The sequence below is a fragment of the Macrobrachium nipponense genome, chromosome 12 (genome assembly GCF_015104395.2).
Source record: "Macrobrachium nipponense isolate FS-2020 chromosome 12, ASM1510439v2, whole genome shotgun sequence".
In the NCBI taxonomy this organism is placed as follows: Eukaryota; Metazoa; Arthropoda; class Malacostraca; order Decapoda; family Palaemonidae; genus Macrobrachium; species Macrobrachium nipponense.
The window spans coordinates 32,209,271-32,228,910 of record NC_087205.1 but is presented as its reverse complement, the minus strand read 5'-3'; the positions used below and the strand labels follow the sequence as shown (position 1 = coordinate 32,228,910).

The window sequence follows — 19,640 nt, the reverse complement described above, 5'->3', positions numbered from 1 at the left end:
CTTAGCAACACTGGTACTTTTAATTGCCTCTTTATGCTTTAAAAATGTACGTATGGTGGATCTTGGTAGCTTAAACCGAGACACTAAATCAGTGAAGAGAATGCCTCTTTCATACTTTTCAATAATCTCATAAAGTTCACTTATGGTTCTTACTGTTTTCCTTTCTGCTTGTCTGCCACAAAATTAAAGAAATAGATCAAAACACTTGAAGAACAGCTGAGCAGGATTTAAACAATGCCTGGGAACAATGCCAACCAGTGCAAAATGACTGAAACACGAATATTACGTGGTTTATCAGATCAGATTCTGGTTTTTTGTTCGAGCTCCAAACAAAATTTACCAAAAATTGTGCATCAAATCCGATCATGTCGAGTTCTGGGGTTCTACTATATCAAATAAAGAACACAAGAATAAGATATAATTGACAAGGGGAAATTTTATGTTATCAAAAACTCTCCTACAATATTTACTAAGAAATATAACATGAGCTTACCTAATTTGTTTTTACTTTCATGCCAGTCTGCATTGAGTTCATCATCATCTGGGCGCTCACCATATTTTAGGGCCTCCCAGCTATCCATTTCTACTTTCTTAGCTCCTGAACCCGATGGTCTGCTGCCTGGTGAAATTCAATTATACCTCATGAAATGGGACCCTCTTTTTCATGCAGTATTTGAGAAGGTACTATAAGTTTATGATAAAGTACCTGGAGTTGATATTTGTTGTTTAAACTTTACAAATTATCAACCTCAAGGAGTTAAACAACAAGCATCCTTATGTTTAGAGTTCAATGTTTTCTTGGCCATTACATTTATCCAAGAACTTCCTAACCTTTACTCCATTCATCTTATGAGATATCAAATGAATTTTCCATCCAGTCAATTAGTTGATATGAGAACAATTGATTTCACAGATTGACTGTATATGTACTTCCTAAAGGTGGTTAATTTCAATAAAATTACCAGCACTGAGGAATTATGCTACTGGTATCCAAATGTCCCCCCATACTCTTGGGGGATGCATTCCAGACCCCGCTCCCAATAGCTAGAACCTATGAATACTTAGAACAACCCCCCTTTCTCAAAATGCTTATCACTGCCTATCTTGAATGTGTAAACACCAAAGTATCCCTAAAAATACCATCCTACATGAAATATGCAATAAAATATCCTATTACGGTACATATTGATCTTTGAAATATTAATAATACTACTCTTCAAATTAAATCTTACATTTTATGGTTAAAAATGACAAATTTTCTAAGACAATTTGTATTTTTCATAGCTGCAAACCTTCGGTCTTAACAAGAGGATAATTTCTAGCGCCTAGCTGGATCTGGTTAAAAAGCAGATGAAAGCAAGGAATCTTGTGATATCTGGCAAGGCATCCGTAGCTCGGGTGAGGAGTGGTCAAGGACCAAGCCGCTAAGCCAGTCTTTCCCAATTCAGGATGACTTAACAAACAGAGGGGCGGCTAGATGTGGGCAGTATAATGTTAAGACCTCAGGTTTGTAGCTAAGAAAAATACAAATTGTCTTAGAAAATTTGTCATTTGTTCATATGCCAACAAACCTTTGGTCTTAACAATAGGATAGACTCATACTTGGAGGGAGGTACAAGACATCCTAGACCGGCTGGGTGCCTACCCACCAGTCCAGCTCCCAGAAGAAATGATTTCTGGAGAGGGACTGAGGCCCGTTGAAAAGCTACATAAATTGATATCTAACCACTCAGAACCTGAGTGATGAACAATGGTATACAGTGTTCCCCCCGTATTCGCGGGGGATGTGTACCAGACACCCCCGTGAATCGTAGTTAAAACCCGCGAATAATTAAAACCACCACTAAAAATGCTTATAACTGCCTATCTTGAAAGTTCAGAGACCAAATGTATACCTTTAATAACATCCTACTTCAAATATACCCAAAACTACTAACCTATCACTGCATTAATCTTTGAGGTTATATTATTAATATAATTTCAAAGTCATCTTAAACATTTTACCATTAAAAATATATACCTACAGCAAATAACAGAGAGAGAGAGAGAGAGAGAGAGAGCGAGAGAGAGAGAGACATATGACATCAGATATAATTACTCAGAGAGAGAGAGAGAGAGAGAGAGAGAGAGAGAGAGAGAGAGAGAGAGAGAGAGAGAGAATAACTCCTAGACTCCAACTACTTCCCCTCTGCCAATTCGTGTATCAAACTGTCATTTACTCCCCTGCCACCTTCCTCCAAGTGGATAAAAAGACTGGGAATCGCTATTTTTATTAATCTTATTAATATTTGAAAATTAGTTATAAGGTAAATCATCTTATTGATTTACACTACAAAAACAAATAAACATACATAAGAGAGAGAGGAAGAGAGAGAGAGAGAGAGATCGACCAGAGAAAAGATCCCGGACGGAATAAGAGAGAGAGAGGAGAGGTTATTATTACTGTTTAATCCCATTAAAACTTAATATTATTTGTAAACTAGTACTGTATATTATTATTTTACCATAAAATGTAGTAATGTCCTTAAGGGGGCCGGCCGGCTAATGCCGTTTTTTAACGACAGGACTTTGACATTCATACCACTTAATAAGGTGACTTGGGACATCTCCAAACCGCATATGATTTTCGCCTCTGACCTTCGGTTTTGTGACGCCAGGGCGATTTATCCCGAAAATAACCACTTTTCAAATTCTATCTCCTCCCTTGATTATTTAATATTAAGACCTGGGATTACTACCATATATAGACCTGATGTAGACCTCCAATCAAATGGAGAGTTTTTTTTCTAAAAGTCATTTTTTGCTAGATATGAATTTTTCAATGTGGTAAAAAAAAAAAAAATAAACCCTATAAAATCACGAGAAAAAAAATGTATAAAAAAAGACGAAACAAAAATTGTTAAAAAGGGCTCTATTTGATTGTTCTATAATGTCTTTCTGAGTTATATACCAAATTCCAATGTTATAGCTTTAAAACTAAGTGAGGAGATTAGACATTGAAGGTCAATAGTATAGTTTTTGAGATACGGGCGTTCAAAGTTTTTCCTTCGTATTTCTATAAAGACAATGTTAAGAAATAATGATTATTATGAATGTATATTTCTTTTTTGTGTATTATAAACCAAAACTATTTTATTTATCATAATTAATCATAAATGATGATCCCTTTGCTCATATATCGTAGCCTGGGGCACTGCTTGAGGCAAGATGGGGCACTCCTTCCTACGTAACCCCCTCTCTCCCCTTCACTAACTCGGCTTATTACAGCGAATTTTTCTTCTTCTGTATGTAGCGAGATTTTTTGTTGTTTTTCCTGTATCCTCTTTCGCATGATGACATTCTTGCCGAAACAAAGATAAAAAAACATAATGCAAGAGAATGTCAGAGGTGAAACTCGAAGATGTACTCTCTTTTTACAAAAGACAATTTAATAAATCATGATTATTATGCAATTTTTCATAGTCCATTTTGGGTATTAAAAAACCAAAACTATGTATATTTATCATAAATGGAGATCTCTTTGCTCAAAGATACGAGCCTTGGGCATAGAGTGACGTGTGCTGTCAGGCAAGAAGGGGGCGTTACTAAGCAACCCTCCCCTCTCTCTTCACTAACTACGCGTATATTATGATATTCTGTAATAATGCTTGAGCGATTTTTCTTCGTCTGTATGTTAGCGAGATGTTTTCCTTGTCTTTTCCTCATTGGCATGATGAACTTCTTGCCGAAACATACATAAACATACGTGAAAGCAAGCGAAAGTCACGAGGTGAAACTCGAACATGTAATCTACTTGATGTCTATGGTCGTACTGATTCATGGTTGAACCAGACCAGATACTCGCTTCTGCGTCTGCGAGCCACGAAATCTCTACAGATGCCATTTCTCACAATTTCTTTGCCAATAATTATCAAAATTACGATAACAGAAGAAATATTGCATTTTCTTGTACGGATGAATGTTTTAGGCTTATTGGAGTTATGTTTACTAATACCCTTGTAACTACGAAAGTAAGAGGAATTTTGACGAATATTTCGTATACGTATTCTCAATTGCCATATGAAGCTCCATGAATTTTTTCATGACTTTGCATTTTTCGCCCTATACCACTGTATATAGAGGTTCCGGCCGGCCCCCTTAAAGATATAAGTACTTATACACACACTTCCAGCCCAAACAGAGGGCGAGAGTTACCACTAGGACATACTAGTATCTTGTGTGGCAAAAGGCAAAAGAGAGAGAGAGAGAGAGAGAGAGAGAGAGAGAGAGAGAGAGAGAGAGAGAGAGAGAGAGTTATTCTTAAGACTGAAATGGATAGATTACTGTACTTCTTTAAAATACTATCACATATGAATTTTGAAATTAGTTATATTACTATTATTATTATGCGAAAATATTAATAAACATACACATGTACCATAGAAATTCTCTCATCTCAGAGAGAGAGAGAGAGAGAGAGAGAGAGAGAGAGAGAGAGAGAATTTACATGATCCTGAGAGGGCAACACACACTCCCCCTCCTGACATATTACTTGATAAATTTGACAGTTGTTGGACCCCAGCCAACTCAGCTTGGCTACGTGAAGTTCAAAGACAAGAAGCTGGGTAAAATTAATTTTCTTTCATTCTTACATAATTTTTTTTATTTATAAACTAAAATCTTGCTAATTCACTTTAGTATTTTCTTTAATGAATTTGTATTATTGCTGCTTACATTAATATTGATATTTGAAAATTAGTAACTCAATTATCATCCAAAAAACATAAATCTCTGTTGAGAGAGAGAGAGAGAGAGAGAGAGAGAGAGATTATCATAGTATTTGTAAAATACTTTCACATATGATTATTGTAATTACAGTTATTATTATTATTATTATTATTATCATATGAAAATATTAATAAACATATTATACATATGTGTACAACAAAAATCTCTCATCTCAGTAGAGAGAGAGAGAGCGAGAGAGAGAAGAGAGAAGAGAGAGAGAAGGGAGAGATGAGAGAGAGAGAGAGAGAGAGAGAGCTGGAGTTCGAAAGAAAGATGCGTGAAGACTGGGATTTCCTTCATTCTTACATAATTTTTAAAATTTATAAACTAAAATCTTACTAATTCACTGTAGTATTTTCTTTATTGAAGTGATTGCTCTTTACATTAATAGTAATATATTTGAAAATTAGTAAATCTTTTATCATACAAAAAGCATACATCCCTGTAAGAGAGAGAGAGAGAGAAATTATTAGTTATTATGTGATATCATTTAATCTTATTAAACTTACTAATACAGTATTGATCAATATTAATATTTTAAAATTAGTAAACCATTTTTGTATCATAAAAATGTATTTAGGCATTAAAATAACATCAAAATACACTAATTAGTGATTATTTATCGTCGAAAAATCCCGCGAATAGGCGAATTCATCGCAAATAATGGGTAGATATGGTCCAGAGAAAAATCCGTGAATCAGTGAGTCCGCGAATATGGGGGGCCCACTATATAGGGAGAACCATTATATAGGGAACCAAAGAGAAACTTTGACTGTCCAATAACAAACCAAGACACCAGGGTTTGTATTACCCCTAACCCCTCCTTGCCAAGGAGTGGAGCATATGCTACCAAATAGTGGGTAAGACATTTGTATGTTACATGACCACACTATCAGTATAACTACCTTACTTACCTGTATCAGACCAGTCCAGCGAATGACGTGTCTATTCCTTAAACCGCCCGAAGGAAGAAGGAAAGGAACAAGAGAAAGGAGACCAGCCAACTCACTCATTCTCTCATCCACACATTCATCTTAGGTAAGATACAAAGGTACCCTGTTAAGGGCAACTATGAGTCACACAACCTGTTGGGCAGCCACCACAGGACACAGGAAAAACTTGTCTGCAGATCTGTGAGCAACATCCTTAAGATAGAAGGAGGTGAACATGGACTGGTGTAACCAAGTACCAGCGCTTGGCACTCTATGTACAGCCAAGTTCTTTTTGAAAGCCAGAGAGGGACCAATACCCTTAACCTCATGCGCTCTAGCCTGCACAGACATGGTGGTGGAATCATCAAGAGTCAACTATGCCTGTCTGATGGCTTCCCATATCCAAAAAGATAATATTCTCAGACACCTCTTTCTTTGTATGGCCTGTATGACTTAGTTATGGAAGTGTGAAAATATGTATTGAGAGAGAGAGAGAGAGAGAGAGAGAGAGAGAGAGAGAGAAATATGTATAAACATTAAAAAAAATGTATACACTAGTAGAATATATGTGAACATTAAAAAAATTGTACACTACTATGAGATTCAGGGTCTCTGTAACATGGTTTTTTGGACTTTGCTCCTTGTCAAAGGATCGGATGCAGCTGAAAGTTGACATGTGTATATTTTACAACCACACAAATTTTGTCAGCATTATCAATAACCTAAACCCGATGGTTTTAATTTTTATAGAGTAAAAATGATCTAGCCGATGCCATGGCCAATGATTACGAGCCAAGAGTCAAAAAACATTCATTACGTAAGCAAGGTAAACACCTTTTGACGAAAAGTTGCCCCGCCAATCCACCAGACAGAAACTCCATTGGCTTTGAAACCCAAAGACTTTATGAATGGCGGAACGATACATAGATGTGGGTGGGATATCAGTGCTAGGGTAGTAATACTACTGTAGCAGTAGTGCAGCAACAGTATAGCAGTAATATACATGAATTAAACGTTTAGGCCAACAGCTGGGATCCTTGAGGATCACTTAGCACTTCTTACAACTACTCGAGAAATTAGTTTTTATAGCCAAAAGTTAAATTTTCTAATCCAACAATGCCCATGGTAGCCTTCAGTGTTATCCTGAATTATAACGAGGCTAAAGTGGGTGGAGCCTCATGAAGTCATCATTCTGACGATAATTATTGGTGAAGGTTTAAAGCCAATATACGTTACCAGCTATTTTTTTTTTTTTTCAGTAAATAGGTAGATAGCCAATAAATAAAAATTGCTTGACATTGGATATAGCAGTTATCAAATCAAGCTTATCTACTATGTTTTTGAAAATTACCAACTATTCCCTACATCTTGTCAATCTGATTGTGATCTATAAAGTAGACTGTAATTTCTTAGGAAACCTATTTTGGGAGTTAGACTAATAATTGAAGTGTTTTTGTATTTATTAACATATTTTGTTGGTTTGTTCATTATGACAATTATCAGTGGAGAGGTTCCAGAGTTCATAAAGGTGTACTGCTTTGCTTTTATTCAAATTTGTATGTCATTGTTGCCAGAGGTTTAGCCTTCGTTCCGTATAGCCAATCATCCATCGAGAAAGAGGGAAGAAATGCTGTCATAAGTTACGTAACGAGTGCGTTCGAAACCTTTTCTCTGAGTAAGTTGGCCCGTCTTCAAAAAAAGTCACTTTTACATTATAAGTACCAAACTTATTCAACCTACGTAACGTAATGCAGAATACAGTCAAAATTTATGTGTAGATATAATATGTATTCTGAAAAAGCGTTATATTTATGAAATGCATAGGTAAAAAGTTATTGCAAAAAAACCGTATTACAGAGGCCCTGAATCTCACAGTAGTACAACATCCGTAAATATTGTACGCACCAGCGATGAATGTTGATTAAAGTGACGATGATGAATTAGCTGTGCAGTCCGATGACTGAAATGAAAATAGATTGCACAGCTAAGCACCTCTGAGGGCACCTCTTCACCTTCAGGAGGTGCTTTGGGAGGCACTTCTTCAGGTGATTCAAAAGGCACTAAGCGATTGGGGAGGCACTACTTGAAGGGTTTGGGGAAGCTTTGGAGGGTCCTTCTTTGCATGTGTGATGATGAACACAATATTTGGCAGCTGCTGTTATTGCTTCTTCATGGTGGCGATGGCTTGATTTTAGGGCTCCAATGCTGTATCAAGGATGCTTGAAAACTTTAAGGAGCGTTTCACGTAAGGATCGCCTGTTGAAATAAACTCCTGGGCATCATTTGTCATTCTCCTAATCTAGGACATGCATTCCAAAATCAGCCCCTCCTCATCCTGCTCTTGTTCCTATCCAGAACCTGGAGTGTCGTCTTCCTTGCTGGCAGACTTCATCAATATTCCAATCCCTGGTCTGTCAAGGGGACAGAGTGGGCGTCAATGTGGGTGCAGACTTTATCCTCTGTGACATCATCAAAGCCTTCACCACCATGAATTCTCACCAATTGGACTGCTTTATTAATGGATGAATGCTGGATTTTGTCAGGAGAGAAGCCCGTATAATTATGGGTCTCCTTCATGTCCTTCAGCGACCAGTCGATGACAGACACACGAGGCCATTGTGAATTTACGTCAATACTCTTTCAGTATAAATTCACTGGCACGTTCCATTCCATCAGCAAGGTGCTGGAGGGAGTTCCCAGTGTAGAGTGGCTTGAAGGCACAGATCACACCCTGGTCCATAGGCTGGCGGAGTGAGGTAGTATTGGAGGGAGGGAGGAACTTGACCTGGACTCCCATGTACTAAAGATCGAGGATGGCCACCAGCATTTTCCATAATGAGTAACACCTTGAACTCCATGTCCAAGTCACCCATGTATTGCCTAATGTGAGGAATGAAGCTCTGGTGGAACCAGTACTCCGTAAGGACTTTGGTGATGCCTCAGGATTATGCATCCAGAAGACTGGCAGCAATGCTTTGTTCTTATTCTTGAGTGCCCTTGGGTTTGCAGCCTTGTAAACGAAGCCTGGTTGGAGCATAAAGCGAGCAGCGTTCCCACACATTAGGAGAGTAACCCTGTCCTTCTGTGCCTTGAATCTGGAGGATTTAGCTTCGTCCTTCATTAAGTATGTCCAGGAAGGCATCTTTTTCTAGAACTGGCCAGTCTTATCCATATTGAACACCAGCTCTGGGTGGTATCCTTTCTTCTGCAGAATCTTCTTGAAGGTCTCAGGATATTTAGCGGCCACCTCTGTCAGCTGATGCAGCTTCCCCATGTAGGGAAACAAACTTTAGGTGGAACTGCTTCTAGAACCAGTGAAACCATCCTTTGCTCGCATGAAAACCTTGGGGAGCTGACGAAGGTCCTGGTTGTGGCTCTTCCTTTTCATCAACTTCTTCTTCAGGTACAGGTTTATCAGCCCAAGAATTCTAATTCCCCTTCTTCATCACCTTCCTGTGCCTCTAGATCACAGGCTTCTTCTTCTTTGCTGCTTTCTGTAGCAGTTGATAGCTGGGAGTCAAGGGTCATGTACTTCCCACAGCAGTCCTTGATCCACTACATGAGTGCAGATTTAGAAGCCATTTTCAGTGTGATTCATATGGGTATTTGGTGATAGGTAAAACAAAACTTTGTGATTACGTTCAGCAGTGAGACTGATGAAGGAGAGATGTGCGATACCCACAATTCCATCTTTGCGAGAGGGGACTCAGGTTTCAGCCACTCAACTCCAAGTGTACATCCAATGAATGACAAGGAAAATGAATGCTGCTCCTGGATTTGGTACTTTGCAAACGACAGCCAACATAGTGTCGAGTATCATTTCATCTGGGCACTGCTCTAAGAAGACGTCAATGCTTCATAAGATTTGTTTATCTGCAGAAAGTTGGCCTGGGTGAAGCCTCTTTCAAGAAAAACTAATGTTATTGAAATTTTGATTACATTAACTTTTTACTTGACTATAATATTTGGAAATCAATTAAACTTTTTTCATAGAAAATGAAATCAGTCACACAAATATACTTAGTATGTATGCATGAAAATACTGCGTACTAGAGACAAAAACATACGTACCCTGCTATTCCCATTGTCTTACATATTTTAGATATGCTCTGCATACTTATAGGCTCATCCTAAAACATTTTATGTACATATGTATTATATTATTTAGAAATCATCTTAACCCTCTTACGCCGAAGCCCTAAAAATCAAAACCTCTCCTGTATGCCGGCGCCGGTTTGGAGTGAGCGCGGAACCGGAAAAAATAATTTTTTCAAAAAATCACAGCGCGCTTAGTTTTGAAGATTAAGAGTTCATTTTTGGCTCATTTTCATTGCCTGAAGTTTAGTATGCAATCATCAGAAATGAAAAATAATATCATTATCATATGTAAATAATGCGATATATGGTAGCGAAAAAAAAAATTCATAGATAATTGTATTCAAATCACGCTCTGCAAAAAACGGTCAAAGCTAACGAGTTACTTTTTTTTTCGTTGTATTGTACACTAAATTGCAATCATTTTGATATATAATTCATAGTAAAACAATAAAAGCAACACCGGAAAAATATTATCACAAAATGATGTACGAATTCGTAACGAGCGGACGTTAAAAAATGTTATTTCAAAAAATTCACCGATTAATTCTAAATAATGTTCTAGAGACTTCCAATTTGTTTCAACAAAATTAAGACAAATTATTGAATATTACGATACTGTAAGAGTTTTAGATTAGAATTGCAGATTTCGACCATTTCGGACGAGTTAAATTTGACCGAATGTCGTCAAAATTTTAATATATATTATTTTTTCATATGCACATATTTCGAAGATGGAAAAAGCTACAACCTCAATTATTTTTATTGTATTCTTCATGAATTTGCGCACATTTTGATATATTAAACTCTATAAAAAGGCTATATGAAAAGGAGAAATATTAGATACTGCCATGTACGTATTTCGGAGACTTGCGGCCGCGAATCGGCGCGCGGAGATGAAGTAAATATATTTTTTTCAAAAATTCACCATAAATCACAATATTGTTTTAGAGACTTCAAATTTGTTTCAAAATTAAGAAAATGACGGAATATTACTAGGCCGTAAGAGTTTTAGCTTACAATTGCGTTTTCAATTATTTCAGTAGAGTCAAATTTGACCGAACGTGGTTTTTTTCTATTTATCGTGAATTTATATGCAAATATTTCAAAAAAAAGAGAAAAGCTTTAACCTTCAATCATTTTTTAGTTGTATTCTACATGAAATTGCGCACATTTTCATATATAAAACTTTATGAACAGCTAATTCTAAATGGTGCAAACATTTCGACAATCGCACAAAAAAATTCTGATTTTTTTCGGAAGAGTTACCGCGCGAATGTAATTTTTTTTTTCATAAATTCACCATAAATAGAAAATATTGTGCTAGAGACTTCCAAGTCGTTGCAAAATGAAGGGTAAATGATTGAATATTACTAGAATATAAGAGTTTTAGCTTACAATTGCTTTGTTTTTCGACCATTTCGGTAGAGTCAAAGTTGACCGAAAGTTGAAATTTTTGCACTTAACGTTATTTATATGAAAATATTTCAAACTGATAAAAGCTACAACCATGGGTTGTTTTTTGTTGTATTGTGCATGAAATTGCGCACATTTCCATATATAAAACTTTATGTAACGGCAAATTTAAAAGGTGCAAACATTAGGACAATCGCACGAAAAAATTTATCGGAAGAGTTATCGTACGAACGTAAGGAAAAGTTTTTTCATAAATTCACACCAAAATCGAAATATTGTGCTAGAGACGTCCAATTTGTTGCAAAATGAAGGCAAATGATTGCATATTACTATAATATAAGAATTTTAGCTTACAATTGCGTTTCTCGACCATTTCTGTAGAGTCAAAGTTGACCGAAGGTTGAAATTTTTGCACTTATCGTTATTTATATGAAAATATTTCAAAATTGATAAAAGCTACAATCATGAGTATTTTTAGTTGTATTGTGCATGAAATTGCGCACATTTTCATATAATACTTCATGTAAAGGATAATTTAAAATGGTGCAATAATTATGTCAAAGTGACGAAATAATTTCCGAGATGTGTCACTGATACTTTTTAGTGCGATAAGAAAGAAATTCGCGCTTGCGCGCCTGCGTAGCGATTGTAACAAAACAACGCCTTGATCCGTGAACTCCCCAGCATCCCCTAAGGCGCGTGATACAAAAGTTTTCGGCTGGTAGGCCTATAAGTATTTTTTTTTCCTTTTTCCGCGAATTTTTAAAAAAACTTTTTTGAGCCGACGTATGATACGTCCAATCGGCGTAAGAGGGTTAAGGGGGCCGGCCGGCTAATGCCCCTTGTTTTTTTAAGGACAGGACTTTGATATTCATACCACTTAATAAGGTGACTTGGGACATCTCCAAACCGCATATGATTTTCGCCTCTGACCTTCGGTTTTGTGACGCCAGGGCGATTTATCCCGAAAATAACCATTTTTCAAATTCTATCTCCTCCCTTGATATTTAATATTAAGACCTGGGATTACTACCATATATAGACCTGATGTAGACCTCCAATCGAATGGAGAGTTTTTTTTTTTCTAAAAGTCATTTTTTTGCTAGATATGAATTTTTCAATATGGTCAAAAAATAAACCCTATAAATCAGGAGAAAAACAAAAAAATTTATAAAAAAATACGAAACAAAAATTGGAAAAAAGGGCTCTATTTGATTGTTCTATAATGACCTTTCTGAGTTATATACCAAATTCCAATGTTATAGCTTTAAAACAATAGTGAGAAGATAGATTTTGAAGGTCAATAAGTATAGTTTTGAGATACGGGCGTTCAAAGTTTTCCTTCGTATTTCTATAAAGACAATATTAATAAATAATGATTATTATGAATGTATATTTGTTTTTTGTGTGTATTAATAACCCAAACTATTTGATTTATCATAATTTAATCATAATGATGATCCCTTTGCTCATATATCGCAGCCTGGGGCACTGCTTGAGGCAAGATGGGGCACTCCTTCCTACGCAATTCTCTCTCTCCCCTTCACTAAATCGGCTTATTACAGCGAATTTTCTTCTTCTGTATGTTAGCGAGATGTTTTCCTTGTATTTTCCTCTTTGGCATGATGAAATTCTTGCCCGAAACAAAGATAAACAAACGTAATTGCAAGAAGAATGTCAGAGGTGAAACTCGAAGGCGTACACTTTTTTTACAAAGACAATTTAATAAATCATGATTATTATGAATTTCATATTCCATTTTGGGTATTAAAAAACCAAAACTTTGTTATTTATCATAAATGAAGATCTCTTTGCTCAAAGATCGTAGCCTTAGGCACAGTGTGACGTGTGCTGTCAAGCAAGACGGGGGGGTTACTAAGCAACCCTCCCCTCTCTCTTCACTAACTACGCATATTATTATGATATTCTGTAATAATACTTGAGCGATTTTTCTTCGTCTGTATGTTAGCGAGATGTTTCCCTTGTCTTTTCCTCATTGGCATGATGAAATTCTTGCCGAAACATACATAAACATACGTGAAAGCAGGCGAATGTCAGATGTGAAATGGAATGTGTAGACTACTTGACGTCTGTGATCGCACTAAATCAGGACTGGACTTGGTAGCTTGAGCCTGAAGTCTCCTTCTCGACTCGGGGAATGTCTACAGATGCCATTTCTCCCAATTTCTTTGACAATAATTATCAAAATTTACGATAATAGAAGAAATATTGCATTTTCTTGTACAGATCAATGTTTTAGGCTTATTGAGTTACGTTACTAATTACCCTGTAACTACGAAAGTAAGAGGAATTTTGACGAAATATTTCGTATACGTATTCTCAATTGCCATATGAAGCTCCATGAATTTTTTCATGACTTTGCATTTTTCGCCCTATACCTCCATATATAGAGGTTCCGGCCGGCCCCCTTAAAACAAAACATTTCATAAAATGCACAGTATGCGCAGAACATCAATGCACAATTATGACCAATTGACCCATACAGTCCAATGTTCTATCATTTGTGCTTATTTCGCGTGTGCGGTATGGTATAATACTACACAAAGAATATTCTTTAAAATGTCCTCTAAACATTCTGCTTCTCCTAACGCTTCTGACAAATAGCCTAGGTGTCAAAGGCTTTTACAGTTAACGATAGATGAGGAGAAAATAAACATGATTGTTATGTTGAGAGAGGACAAAAGCCATGGAGAAGTAGCAGGCCAATACCACGAGACTGCCTTCTTTACCAAAACCATGACTGAAGAATTTTGTGGTCTGTATTATTTGATTAGGGGAGTCAGGCAGATACAGACAACGGTCAAGGCGTGGGAAAAGAATGAAGAGCCATAAATGTTATCAATACAGTATTCACCCGTATTCGCAGGGGATGTGTACCAGACACCCCAGCGAAAAGTTAAAACCCACGAATAGTTAGAACCACCACTAAAATAGTTTATAACTGCCTATCTTGAAAGTTCAGAGACCAAATGTATACCTTAAATAACATCCTACTTCATATATACCTTAAATTACTACCCTATTACTGTATTAATTTTTGAGGTTATATTATTAACCCTCTTACGCCGGAGCGGTAAATAAAAAATTGTCTCCCGTGTGCCGGAGGGGTTTCAGAGTGAGAGCGGAAGTGAAAAAATATTTTTTTCAAAAAATCACAGCGCGCTTAGTTTTCAAGATTAAGAGTTCATTTTTGGCTCCTTTTTTTTTCATTGCCTGAAGTTTAGTATGCAACCATCAGAAATGAAAAAAATTATCATTATCATATATAAATAATGCGATATATTATAGCGCAAAAATAAAATTTCATATATAATTGTATTCAAATCGCGCTGTGCGCAAAACGGTTAAAGGTAACAAGTTACTTTTTTTTCGTTGTAATATACACTAAATTGCAATATTTGGTATATAAAACACATTGTAAAACGATAAAAGCAACACAGAGAAAATAATTATCACAAAATAATGCGTGAATTCGTAACGCGCGGGACGTAAACAAATATTTTTTTTAAAAAATTCACCATAAATAAATAAATATTGTCCTAGAGACTTCCAATTTCTTTCAAAATGAAGACAAATGATTGAATATTACTATACTGTAAGAGTATTAGCTTACAATTGCAGTTTTCGACCATATCTGACGAGTTAAAAGTTGACCGAATGTCGAATTTTTTTATATATATATTTTTTATATGCAATTATTTCGGAGAAATAAGGAAAAGCACAAACCTTCAAATATTTTTTGTTTTATTCTACATAAAATTGCGCACATTTTCATATATAAAACTCTATGAAATGCCTAATATGAAACAGAGCAAATATTCCGAGAATGGGACGTACGTATTTTGGAGATTTGTGGCGGAGAATCCGCGCGCGGAGGGAAGGAGATTTTTTTTTAAATTCACCATAAATCTAAATATTTTCCTAGAGACTTTGAATTTGTTTCAAGATGAAGATAAATGACTGAATATTACTAGACTGTAAGAGTTTTAGCTTACAATTGCGTTTTTCGACCATTTCGGTAGAGTCAAAGTTGACCGAACGTGGTTTTTTTTTCTATTTATCGTGATTTATATGCAAATATTTCAAAAATGAGAAAAGCTACACCTTCAATTATTTTTTGTTGTATTCTAGATGAAATTGCGCACATTTTCATATATAAAACTTTATGTAACGGCTAATTTAAAATGGTGCAAACATTACCACAATCGCACGTATGATTTTTTCGGAAGAGTTACCGCGCAGACGTAAAAAAAATGTTATTTTTTTCATAAATTCACCATAAATAGAAATATTGTGCTAGAGACTTCCAATTTGTTGCAAAATGAAGGTAAATGCTTGAATATTACTAGAATATAAGCGTTTTAGCTTACAATTGTGTTTTTCGACCATTTCGGTAGAGTCAAAGTTGACCGAAGGTTGAAATTTTGGCAATTTTCGTTATTTATATGAAAATATCTCAAAACTGATAAAAGCTACAACCATGGGTTGTTTTTAGTTGTATTGTGCATGAAATTGCGCACATTTCCATATATAAAACTTTATATAACGGCTAATTTTAAAATGGTGCAAACATTACCACAATCGCATGTATGATTTTTTTCGGAAGAGTTACCGCGCGGACGTAAGGGAAAAGTTTTTTCATAAATTCACCATAAATCGAAATATTGTGCTAGAGACTTCCAATTAGTTGCAAAATTAAGGTAAATAATTGAATATTACTACAATATAAGCGTTTTAGCTTACAATTGCGTTTTTCGACCATTTCGGTAGAGTCAAAGTTGACCAAAGGTTGAAATTTTGGCACTTATCATTATTTATATGAAAATATCTCAAAACTGATAAAAGCTACAATCATGAGTATTTTATTGTTGTATTCTACATAAAAATGCCACATTTTCATATATAATACTTCACGTAACGGCTAATTTACAATGGTACAAAAATTATGTCAAAGAGACGAAATAATTTCCGAGATGTGTCACAGATACTTTTTAGTGCGGCAAGAAAGAAATTCGCGCTTGCGCGCCCTGCTTAACGTTTGTAAACAAAACAACACCTTGATCCGTGAACTCCCAGCATCCCCCAAGGTGCGTGATTCAAAAGTTTTAGGCTGGTAAGCCTATAAGTATTTTTCTGCGAATTTTAAAAAAAACTTTTTTAAGTCGACGTAAAATACGTCCAGTCGGCGTAAGAGGGTTAACATTTCAAAGTCATCTTTAACATTTTACCATTAAAAATATATACCTACAGCCAATAACAGAGAGAGAGAGAGAGAGAGAGAGAGAGAGAGAGAGAGAGAGAGAGACCACTGAACGACATCATATACCTGACCATCAAGAATGAAATTATGAATTATTTCCAAGACAGAGAGAATAATATGGGTGGGGGGAGAGAGAGAGAGAGAGAGAGGAGAGAGAGAGAGGAGAGAAGAGACGAGAGAGAGAGAGAGAGAGAACAACCCCTAGACTCTGACTCCTTCCCCTCCATAAGTATGTCAAACTGTCATTTACTCCCCCACCCTCCTTCCTCCAAGTGGATAAAAAGATTGGGAATCACTATTTTTTATTAATTTTATCAATATTTGAAAATGAGAGAGAGAGAGAGAGAGAGAGAGAGAGAGAGAGAGAGAGAATGTTATTGTTAAATCTAATTAAACTTAATATTATTTGAAAATGAGTTACCACTATGACATACTTATCTCATGTAGAGAGAGAGAGAGAGAGAGAGAGAGAGAGAGAGAGAGAGAGAGAGAGAGTTATCCTTATTTAAAAGTGAAATGGATAAATGATTGTATTTCTTTAAAATACTATCACATACAAATTTTGAAATTAGTTATCATTATTATTATTATACGTTGCAAAAATATTAATAAACATATACACATGTACCATAGAAATTCTCTCATCTCAGTAAAAGAGAGGGAGAAAAAAAAGAGGAATTACATGAACTGGAGTGGGCAACATTCTCCCCTTCCTGTCACATTACTTGATATATTTGACAGCTGTTGGACCCCAGCCACCTCAGCTTGGGTACCTGGAGTTCAAAGGACAAAGATGCTAGGGTTAGAATGGATTTTCTTTCATTCTTACAAATTTTTTTATTTTTTTTTATAAAACTAAAATCTTACTAATTCACTTTAGTATTTTCTTTAATGAATTGATATTATTGCTGTTTACATTAATATTAATATTTGAAAATTAGAATAAATTATTTATACTAAAAAAATAAAAACATATCTCTGTAGAGAGAGAGAGAGAGAGAGAGAGAGAGAGAGAGAGAGAGAGAGAGAGAGAGAGAGAGAGAGAGAGAGTTATCCTTATTTTGAGAGTGAAATGGAAAGATAATTATTGTAGTATTTCTGTAAAATACTATCACATAATTTTTGTAATTAGTTATTATTATTATTATTATAATTTGAAAATATTAATAAACATATTCTACATACATGTACCATAAAAACCTCTCATCTCAGTAAAGAGAGAGAGAGAGAGAGAGAGAGAGATTTCCTTCATTCTTACATAATTTTTTTTATTTATAAACTAAAATCTTACTACTTCACTATAGTATTTTCTTTAATGAATTGATTGCTCTTTACATTAATATTAATATTTGTAAATTAGTGAATCATTTATCACTCATACAAAAAACATACATCTCTGTAAGAGAAAGAGGGAGAATTATTATTGCTATTATGTTATATCATTTAATCTAATTAAACTTATTAATACAGTATTGATCAATATTAATATTTTAAAATTAGTAAATCATTTTTGTTTCAAAAATGTATTTAGTCATGAAAAAACCATCAAAATACACTAATTAGTGATTATCTATCATCGGGAAAACCCGCGAACAGGCAAATTCCCTGCAAATAATGGAGAGATATGGTCCAGAGAGAAACCTGCAAATCCATGGGTCCACGAATACAGGGGGCCCACTGTACTGTTAGTGAACTAGTGAAGCCCTATCATAACACCTTCGTGAGAATGTGCAAGTACTACCTCCATATGATCCAGCCACCTGAAATCCCTGACGAGGCACCTCCTGAAGAAGGTGAAGAGGCACCCTCAGAGGAGATGTAACTCCTCTACTTTGCAGTGCAGTCCATATCTTCATCATTATTCATCAGATTTCACAAGTACAGTGGGCCCCGTATCCGCGTTTTCCGGATTCGTGGACTCACATTTCCGCGGATTTCTCTCTGGAACACTTCCCCCCCATTATTTACAGAAAATTTGCCTATTCGCTGTATTTATCTATGAGAAATATTCACAACTTTAGCATCATGGGGTGTGACTGCGGAAGAAGACGAAGCATTGGGGAGAGGCAATGAAAACCCTTTCTACGAAGGAAGGGTCGAAACTCTACGATGCTCCTTCTTACTATAAAAATAACTTCCACTGCGCTTTAGGCCACACACGACATTCCGGGCAGGGATTTGTCATGGTGCAAACATTGGCACGACACCTACTGCATTTGGGGTGTGGGTCTGTAGCTGAAGAAGCCAGGAAGCGAGAACACAGGAATCCTTGAGTTCCCGGGCACATATATTGGCGAGGCTGAGACGAAGCAGATTAAGCCATAACACAAGCACACACACAGACCAACACAAAGCGAAAATGGGCAAAGAACCGGGTAAAAGGCTGAGAGAGGGCAACCACAACTCTCACCCAGGCGGTTAAGAAAAAGACCGAATGCGGTAGAGTGAGTGCTCGGTCGTTGACCGGTTTTCATCTGATATACGCACATGTTGCTAAATCTCACAAGATTCCTTGGTTTTTCATCTCCGATTTAATCGGATCCAGCTAGGCGCTAGAAAATTATCCTATTGTTAAGACTGAAGGTTTGTTCGTGTATGAACAACAATACTATTACTAGTCTAGTCACAGCTAAGAAGTGACCAACATGGAACACTGTTCCACATTTTGCAATGAAATGAAATCAAATTAAACCCAAACAGCAAGGAATCTTACCTTCATGACCACGTCCATAATATTCGTAATCTTCACCAGCACCACTTCCACCTTTTGAGTCTGAAAAAGGCAACAAATAATAACCATAATGTAGTTTAACAAATCTATTCCCACCCCTCATATAGCTTTGCTGAAGGATGTGTTATTAAAAAAATGATATTGTTATGATACAATAAAGTTTGTTCATACTTACCTGGCAGATATATATATAGCTGTATTCTCCGAAGTCCGACAGAATTTCAAAACTCCCGGCACACGTAGTGGTCGGCCAGGTGGTAGTACCCATTCCCGCCGCTGGGAGGCGGGCATCAGGAACCATTCCCATTTTCTGTCAGATTTTCTAGTGCCACTGTCTCCTGAGGGGAGGTGGTTGGGCACTTTGATTATATATATCTGCCAGGTAAGTATGAACAAACTTTATTGTATCATAACAATA

General features: G+C 36.1%; 1 protein-coding gene across 2 annotated transcripts in view; it reads right to left on the bottom strand.

The window, feature by feature from the left end:
- LOC135224463 (uncharacterized) overlaps positions 1-19,350 on the bottom strand; it is a 151,908-nt gene extending 132,558 nt beyond the window's left edge. The window contains exons 1-2 of one of the 2 annotated variants that reach the window (XM_064263462.1): positions 19,205-19,350; positions 494-619 (exon numbers count right to left, since the gene is read on the bottom strand). In XM_064263462.1, coding sequence (XP_064119532.1) covers positions 494-619; positions 19,205-19,325 — 247 coding nt within the window. In that variant the 5' untranslated portion in view covers positions 19,326-19,350. The remainder of the gene's footprint in view (positions 1-493; positions 620-19,204) is intronic. The other variant, XM_064263463.1, reaches the window with a different exon arrangement.
- Positions 19,351-19,640: the final 290 nt, after the last annotated feature.